Below are 8,980 nucleotides of genomic sequence, written 5' to 3'. Positions count from 1 at the left end.
ATATTAGGTATGATGTGGCCTTATGCTAACTATTACTACAGGTTGAACTTCTCCAGTCCAGCACACTCATGACCTGACTGGAGCTGAACAAAAGTATTTGCTGGACCATGGGAAGTCAATATTGTCTAGCGGCATTACCAACACTTCCACTGGCTTACTGGGCTCTTAGAAGACATTTAGGTGTGAATTACAGCTAAATAACAGTACAGAACACTGACAGCCAGGACTGGTGCCTGAAAACAAACGTTAAATGATGACAGGAAACTTGGCCACAACCATAAGTGGTCATCCAGCTAACCTAAATCATGCCAGATTACAGACGTCGCTGAAGAGAGTGCCAGACTAGAGAAGTTCAACCTGTATGACCAGGATCAAGTTAAGTACTGTGCCTCAGGTCTACTGGAAAGCTGATCTGAAAATAACTGTTAAGTTCTCATGTGAAGTAAAAGTAACTACAGAAAATTATGTTTCAATTATATTAATTTAGAAAGAGTTACCTGATCATCTTCACTCAGGTCTTGGGGCAAAGGTTAACATGGATGCTTTTGAAAAATACCAGCCCCAGTGGCTGCCCAGCTTCTTATGTCAGTGTTATGGCATTTCAGATGCTTGCTACAATCACCAAGACACTTCATTGTGTGGTCTGAATAACCAATACGTTATTTTTTATTTCCAGGGAATACATCAAAATCTAACTTCTTGCTGCCTTCTGGAGCTGTCCATATGGCTCTGATTCATCCTTGGTGAAAAAACCCTCTCTCAAACTGATGGGTCAGTAATTGCTGTGTTATTGAATGGGACAAGACAAAACAGCAGATCTGTAGGTAACATCTTGAAATCACTGGGTGGCCGAGCAATCACACACCTGGAAAAGCACCAGAACATGAGAATCCAACAGCTCTGTAGGTTCCTTTAACCTTTGCCAAGCATTGCTCAGGCTAGCTAGAGAATAGCAGCTTTTTGTAATGTTTAACTGCACCTGAAAAATCCTGTTGCATAATTAGAAGATGCATACTATACTGTATCATTCATAGGGCATTATTCTGTACTAGCTTAAACCCAGGCATACAATGCAAATTTTTAACAGCGAGGTTAATTAATCACAGAAAGAGATTTCCAAGGGAAGTGATAAGTGGTTCATTGCCTGAAGAGAGTATGTTTTTCTGAGACAGTTACTTTAGTTCAACCAGCTTTCTTGGCTCATTGCAGGAATCACTGGATGGACTCTCTGGCCCGGGTTATACTGGAGATCAGATTGGATGAAAATTATGCTCTCTTTTGACTGTAAAATCTGTTAACTTGGACAGCCCTGCTAACATCACACTCTGGTCTCTCACTAATGCCTAGCAGCCACAAGAATGGTCAGAGCATTGTGATCTCTCATGCTGGCCCCTTGTAGTCACCATAACCACCACAGAACTAGTTATATTTAATAGTGTTTGCTCAGGGGATACCAAGAGCCATATCAAGGATGATTAACTTGACTGAGAACTAGGAAGGGGATCCAGATTAGGATATCATAGAGGCACAACCTTGTCCCAAATGGAGCTTCTCTAGTTTAAGATTAAGGTTATCATCAGAGCTGCAAGCCAAGACTAAGGTGCCTTGCTAGAGCCACATGAGGCTTCATCTGCCTACACTAAGCACATTGTTAGCAAAGGCTGCGTCTCCTTTGTTTTCATGAGCGCTCCAAAATTGATTGTATCTCCTTGCCCACTATCTTAAATAATCACTCCATTATGATTAAGACTGATTAAACAGATCTCTTTTGGCTCTTTCTTGCCCAGCTCAAATTGAAATACATCTAAAACACAGTTTCCAATGAAGTGAACTCCCCTGTTCTCATATGGATTGGGCTCTTCTGTCAGACGGTAGAGACCAAAGCAAAGGATTCCAAACAAATTGAATACTTTGCAGTAAATGTCTCCAAACGTATCCTGCAATGAAAGAACAAAATATACTCTTAGCTGGAACAGACCAGTTGATTAGTGGAATTATTAATTATTATTTGGTATTTCTATAGCACCATGGACCACAACCCTACAGTAATAAGTGCCATAGTAGCTGTAAGCCTCTTCCAGTCTTACATCTTGGAGCATAGGCCATGGACAAACATTTACCAGCATCCCCTGTCCTGGGTGATCTTTTCCAGTTTTGACAAGGTTTATCCTGTCTTTTTAGGGTCTGCCTTCAAATCTCTATGCCAGGTGCTTCTTGGGTACCCTCTTTTCCTTTTTCCTTAACTCTTGTCTTGTTATGTTGGTGGTTGATTTTCTAAGGGTTTTATAAAGGTAAAGGGTTTCTAAGTGCCATACAAGCACAAAATAAAAAAGGACCTTGTCCCGTAGAGTTTACAATCTCAGTAATATTAAGGGTATCTAAAACCCCGACTCACAGGGGCAGATCAAATTTAATGAACCTGAATTTTATATATGTCAACTCTGTCTTATGTCTCCACTAAACATAAGGAAATGAAGAAATGGTTGAGATTCATAATCAGCAGCTAGAGAAAATATGAATCCAAAGCAATTAGATCCTGATTCAGCAAAACACATAAGCACGTGCTTAACTTTAAGCACTTAAGTCGCATTGACTGAAGTGTTTTGCTGGATCAAGGCCTTACTCTGGAGACTGTTTTTATAAATGCTTAATGAGGATTAGCATTGCCTAGCCTGGAGAGTCATGCTGACTTTGTTACATGCAAGAATTCCTTGCCCCTCGCCTCCATTGGTCCCTCTGGATTTGTGCAAAGGAGACAGTAATGAATCATAGAATATTAGAACCGGAAGGGACCTTGAGAGGTCATCAAGTCCAGTCCCCTGCCCTCATGGCAGGACCAAGTAACATCTATATCATCCCTGCTGGATATTTATCCAGTGTGTTCTTAAATACGTCCAATGATTCTACAACCACCCTAGGCAATTTATTCACGTACTTAACCAGCCTGACAGGAAATTTTTCCTAATGTCCAACTTAAACCTCCCTTGTTGCGATTTAAGCCCATTGCTTCTTGGGATCTGACTGTACTCTCATTAATGAGTTACCATTGACTTCTGGGGAATTATGACTAATTTACATGAGTGCAAGATCAGAACTAAGCCCACGAAGGGCAACACTGCCAAGGCTTTGCTGTAACTCACCCGGGAATCCATTAACAGGCTCCTCGACAGTGGGATAAGTGCAAGTTTGCACCTGGCTCTGGGTGCCACAAGCCCTATGCTGTTGAAACTGCCACTCAGCATATTCTTCTCTGCCAGCTGTTCTTCCAGTTCTGGGCTTGTCCCACCCGTCACCAGAGTCTGGAGCAGAGCCAAGACATGGTGGTTACGGTAGGTCTGGAAAGGAAGTTCATAGCAGACAGTGAGACATCTGGTTGATATCAGACTGACAAAAGTGACCGGCTAATCACTGAGAGATGAAAATGAGCCCTGGGTCATCTCTAGTATGGCAATTCCTGCTGGTGTAGATTATTCTCCATAGCATGTACTCCATTGTTTGGAGGAGACTTGTTAGAAAGCAGGACTTGTGTCTGCACCTAACCCCACAAATAACTGTGTGAAAATCAAAACAAATTCCTGTCCCAAATCAGGACAAAGTGAAAATTCTCAATTCTTTTAATGAACCAGAAATCTCAGGGACGGTTGGGTGAAATCAAATTGCACCTACAGAAATGTTTCATTTTGATTTGGAGCTTTTTATTTTCTGAAATTTTTTTGCTCTTAAATTTCTAAACAAAATGTTGTCAAGATATGGAACATGTCACTTAGAAAATGTCAAAAAGGGACATCTTGGGAAGTTTGAAACTTTTTTTTTTCCCCCAAAAGTTTTTCAAAACAGGAAACTCATTGAAACCAACCCTTTTCATAGAATGCATTTGTTTTTTATTAATCTTATTTTCCAACGAAAAAATATTAAGTTGAAAAATTCCCATCTACCTTGGATTACAGTCTAAACCCGGGGTCTCAAATTCACAGCTCACTAGGAGCGCTGGGGGCCCAACCACTGCTGCTGCTCAGTGCCAAGACTCTTGGTAACTCCCAAGGTCACATTCCTGGAGGGACAGGGAGCCAAAGGGGAAGAGAGCGAGGCAGTGGCAGGAAGGAGAGGGACTTGGCAGACAGGTTTAGACACACACTTTAGGGCCACCAGGTCTCCCAGGCCAGAATGCAAGAATGCTCTGGCCCATAGATGACTGGCAGGCCATGAGTTTGAGACTCTTGGTACACATCAGGCCTGCTGATGGTGGAGGGAGGGCACTGGAGGCAGTTGACTGGGGTCCAGCATTTCAAAGGGGGCTGGAGCTCTGGCCTATCACTGCTGAAGTACCAGCACTGTCAGCCAGAGCTCCAGGCCTCTTTGAAATGCCACAGAGCACTGTGCCACCACTCCACACATGGTTCTGGGGGAGCATGGGGGACCAGAGCTGACTGCGCTAAGCTCCACCCCTTCCACCCTTGCCTCTCACCCCACACCTTACCCCTAGTCTAAATAGACAAGTAAAACAAGGGGTGAAAAGGAAACCAGACAGCTAGTGTGAAAAGATCTGGCCCATGGTCACAGTAAGGTCAGTGAGAGGGATGGAAAGAAAGCCCAAGTCTTCTGATTCCAAGCCCAGTGCTCTGTTTATGTGGCTGTTATATTTAAAGTTACACAGGGCTCTTTAGCTTCCTGGGCATCCAGTTTTGGAAGACTGCTAAAGATGGAACTAAGACTGGGAGCTTGCAAAATATCACCCCCAGAACAACTCATTTACACCAATACATAATGGGCAAAAAATCCAACCCACTGAAACTCACTCTTCACAATAAAAGTGACACAACGAGGAGCTAGAGAAGGCAATTCCCTGAAGAAAGTGTAAAGCACACCCTGAAACATTAGCTGACAGAGGTAGGGGAAGGGAGAAGCTAACTAGACTTTTGCATACCTGCAAAAAAAGTGTCCTTCCTTCCTTAAGTGCCATGCCAACTGGCATAGGTGATCATGGCCCTCCACCCCTGTCTATTCTGAGTGCTTTCTGGCATTTTACAGTGCTCCCGCACTGTAACCAGGAGAAAAAAAAGTGTGGATGGTTCATCTTCATATTTGGGGGCAAACAGCATGTTTCTATTGATTCTACTGATTCCCTCTGTCTACAATTTCAATGCATCTAATTTTTATGCATGCTCAAAACCTCTTTTCCCACATGTAGCAATTGGATTGAATCTGTCACCTGCGTTCCCAGGAGGAAAAACTAAACAAGCCGTGGAGAAGAAATGGTGTTCCTAAATCCAAGCTAAACTCAAATCTGCTTAAGGATATATAAACACATGGTCAGGTAAAAGGCTCTAATGCTGTTAGAGTAATTATCAGCATTTTAAAGTAAGGAGCTTCAGTCCAGGTTTATTCTGAGCGATACTGCTTTAGAGGAATCTGCATTTTACATATTTCACTGAGTGCTGAGCTATTTAACATATTGTTGGTGTATTTTTTGACATCAAAAGGATATATTTCCATACTTGGGTGAGTTAATAGGATTTGCGTGTCACCCTCATTCTGCACTTTCTTTGCTCAGTTATATGGAGTAGAAGTTTGAAAGAGGCAAAGCAAGTAAAGAGATGTGTAAGAGTATATGCGGGCAGGCAGGTTTCAGTGTGCACAAAATGAGTCTTCATGCTTACTGTAAAGGGGCCAAATTCTTGCCATGAATCTGTTACTTGGTTACATGCTGAAGAGCATGGATTCCCTTGGAATGTCACTGCCCAGGGCAGGACAGGCTGCATAACCTCTTCTCAGGTTACTGAGCAGTTAGCCCCATTCACACCATGCTGAGTGCTGAGCCTGATGGAAATTCCAGACCCAATACTGTAGATTCTGAGCATTTGCAAATTTGGCCCTGCATAAGTTACCTCCCATCATGCAGGAAACCTGTAGTAGAACAATGAATTGAACTCTTTTTCAGTGCCTTAATCACAAGACCAGCCTTTCTCTCCTCTTGCCCTATACAGCTCCTTTCTGTCCAGCTGGCAATCGAGTATCAAGTTAGTGCAAGAGCCGCTTCTGCTTCACGCTTCCAAGGGGGTTCTGTGTCATGTGACAGAATCAACTGTAGCTGCTCTTCCCATCTAATTTTCCCTGCTTTTCTCTAGCACTAGTTACAGCAAAACAACAGGCTAGCCCTCAGGCAGCCTCAAAAGCCCAGGAACCTTCAGCAGATCTTCACAGTGATGGGAAAGCGGAGATATTTCACTGCTGAATGCTTTCCTTTATTTTTTACTCTCATTCACTTGTGTGGCTTTCCCCAACCCCCTGCCTGACACTGCAGATGCCTTTCTCCCCCACATTGAAAGACCAGCTGAATCTAACCAAAGACCTTGTCCTGCTGAAAAATCAGAGCTAAGAGCTGATCATTCCTGAACTGACTTGGGATCTGAAGCCTGAGTGAAATGTTATCCTCTTAAACAGGTCAAGCTAGATCTCAAGTTACTTTTGCATTTGACATCAGCAGTCCTTAATTACCAGTTAGGCGGAATGACATATCAGTGACTAGCAGCAATGTAATACTTTCCCCAACACTGGAGCGTTCTTTTGACACTTTTTTTTTTGACAGCTTATCCCTTCAAGAGGTTTTCTGTGTATTTATTCAGTTTCTTTAAAACTGCTGCCCAAGCAGTATCTGGTAACACCTGAACCCAAGGCAGGTCATGTGTAACTTGACTGCAGCACAGAAGGTTACTGGGAGGGGGTGTGATGTGGCACAGTCAAGAATGAAGGGAAGCCAGTTTGGGAGATGTAGGCTTACTATGAATTGAGCTGCTGTCTTGCTGACAAAATGTTGGCTTAGCAGCCACTTTCCATCATCCATGTCACTACTATCAGCATCAATCATGTCTGTCAGCAATCTGACATGAACACACCACAGAGGTTCAGGTTCTTTCTGCTTGCCTTACACCTTCAGTCACATGTACCATATTAAATATACACTTAAGATACAAATGTTCTACAGAGCCATTTCCAACAATTTTTGCAGGTTCAAAACTTTACCACTTTTGTAAGGGTCCTAATCTGATGTGGCTTGCAGACCCTGGACCACAGAAGGATCATGATTGTAGCCACATGAGTAGAATTAGTTGTGTCCTTAAATTCCTTTGTAGAATAGACACCACCTGAATGATGCAAAGCCCACCGAAGTCAACTACTTCCATTATTTTGCAGGACATTGCAATCCAGCCCAGTTAATTTTAATGCTGGTGCCAGATGGCTATTCCACTGGAATGAAATGTTCTATTTATCGCCATGTCAGCTGTAGCCGGGTGATAGTCATGTAACTGTCCTCCATGCTTCAGCTCAACCATGCACTTCAAGCCAGACCTGGAGGTACCTCTTCCATCTTCCTCTGCCCCACCCTTCCATGGATGAGCAAGATGTTTGAGTCCTCATCGGCCATTCCGTTTTAGCCACTACTATTGTGATTTCCAACAAAGGAGTCAATTGGTGTCAAAGGTAATGCTTGTTTGAATTGATACATTTACCTTCATAGAAAGAACTTGCTCATGAGCTAAACTATGGTTTAACAAAGGTCACACTTTTATATTTGTATACTTTTATATATGTCGGACTTTTATATTTATATTCTGTATATCTTCCATATTTTATATACGTAAATATCTTTTACAGAAAGTAAAGATTCTTAGAAAAAACAAACTTATGAAAACACCATAAAATAACTCCAGGTAACTCTTATTTATAAAGTGTAGAGAATGAAAGTCACGATAGGGGTGTGAACTGAATGAGATATCTCTTGAACTGATATTGTTCTGGATGCCCATACCTGTGGAATTCACTGCCACAAGATGTCACTGAGGCCAAGAGCAGGATTCAGAAAAGGAGTAAACATTTCTCTTGATTACAGGAATATCCAGAACTATAAGAGCTAAAGAATTAAAAATATACAAGAGTTTTGGAAGAGCTATAAACCCTCCTGGATGGCAGACTTAGTGGATTTATCCCACACAGCAACTGCTATGCTCCTTGTCCTAATGAGTCATTGTTGATGAGGGAACCAGTTAGAGGAGTCAGTGATGCACTTACAGTGGACAAGAGAGAATCCAAAAAGCTGTCTGAGAAGATAGCTCCACTGGAGGAGGTGGTGCTGAAATCCATCTCCTGTCCTGAGATCTGAGATTTGTTGCTAATGTGCTGATCAATGAACTGGATATTTGATGTTGCTTCTGTAGAATCAATTAAAGATCTTAGAAACATTGTAATTAGCAATCACGATAAGAACAGAACTAAGATTCACATGGCTCATTGTCCTGTCTCCTGCTCTAGCCAGAACCTAATGCTTTAGAGGAAGAAGAGAAAAAAGGAATGTAACATACCTTACCAATCATGCACTGGAGCAAAAACTTATCTTCAACAACCAATGTTCTCTTTAATTTTTTCCGTCCATGTGTGGCATAATTTTATGTGCACCGAGGCATGTGTGAATGTGCACCATTGGTAGCAATCAAAATTCAGTGTGAGAGCTCTTCTAATCACCTGGGCAGCATTTGAATTTCTTCTGAGCTATGACACAAGTGCACAGCTTACGGGGAACCATGTCAAGTATGCAAGCCTTAGTGATATAGCATAAACGTTACCACAGCCCCAAAGTGATGTAGGAACTAAACTAAACTAAACTTCGATTTTTGAAAATTATTGAAGACTTAGGCACTTAAGTTCCCAAGTCACTTTTTGAAATTGAGACTTTGGCTTCTTTGTCACTTAAAAGTTTTGACAACTATGGCAGAGAGTTCTGCTGGTTAATCAATTGTAATAAAATATAGGATTAAAATTATATAAGAATCATAAACAAGAAAAAATGCCATCTGGTTAAATTTTTAATCTTCCCCTCCCCTCCATCAGCTCTTATGTTATAGGACATAGTGGGGTCTCAGGCAAGTTCCCATTCTGGCCCACATTTAACAGCCAACAGACAGTTTTTGAAAAAATCCTCACAATA

The 8,980-nt window shown here is 41.9% G+C and overlaps 1 protein-coding gene across 1 annotated transcript in view; it reads right to left on the bottom strand.

Annotated features, from left to right (window-relative positions):
* Positions 1-759: 759 nt before the first annotated feature.
* Positions 760-8,980, bottom strand: part of KCNU1 (potassium calcium-activated channel subfamily U member 1) — an 80,386-nt gene continuing 72,165 nt past the window's right edge. Inside the window, exons 21-24 of the mRNA XM_074981909.1 lie at positions 8,068-8,207; positions 3,141-3,335; positions 1,840-1,937; positions 760-868 (exon numbers count right to left, since the gene is read on the bottom strand). Of these exons, the coding sequence (XP_074838010.1) occupies positions 760-868; positions 1,840-1,937; positions 3,141-3,335; positions 8,068-8,207 (542 nt within the window). The remainder of the gene's footprint in view (positions 869-1,839; positions 1,938-3,140; positions 3,336-8,067; positions 8,208-8,980) is intronic.

Source organism: Carettochelys insculpta, chromosome 31 (assembly GCF_033958435.1).
Source record: "Carettochelys insculpta isolate YL-2023 chromosome 31, ASM3395843v1, whole genome shotgun sequence".
Taxonomy (NCBI): domain Eukaryota; kingdom Metazoa; phylum Chordata; order Testudines; family Carettochelyidae; genus Carettochelys; species Carettochelys insculpta.
This window is presented reverse-complemented; position numbering and strand designations above follow the sequence as displayed.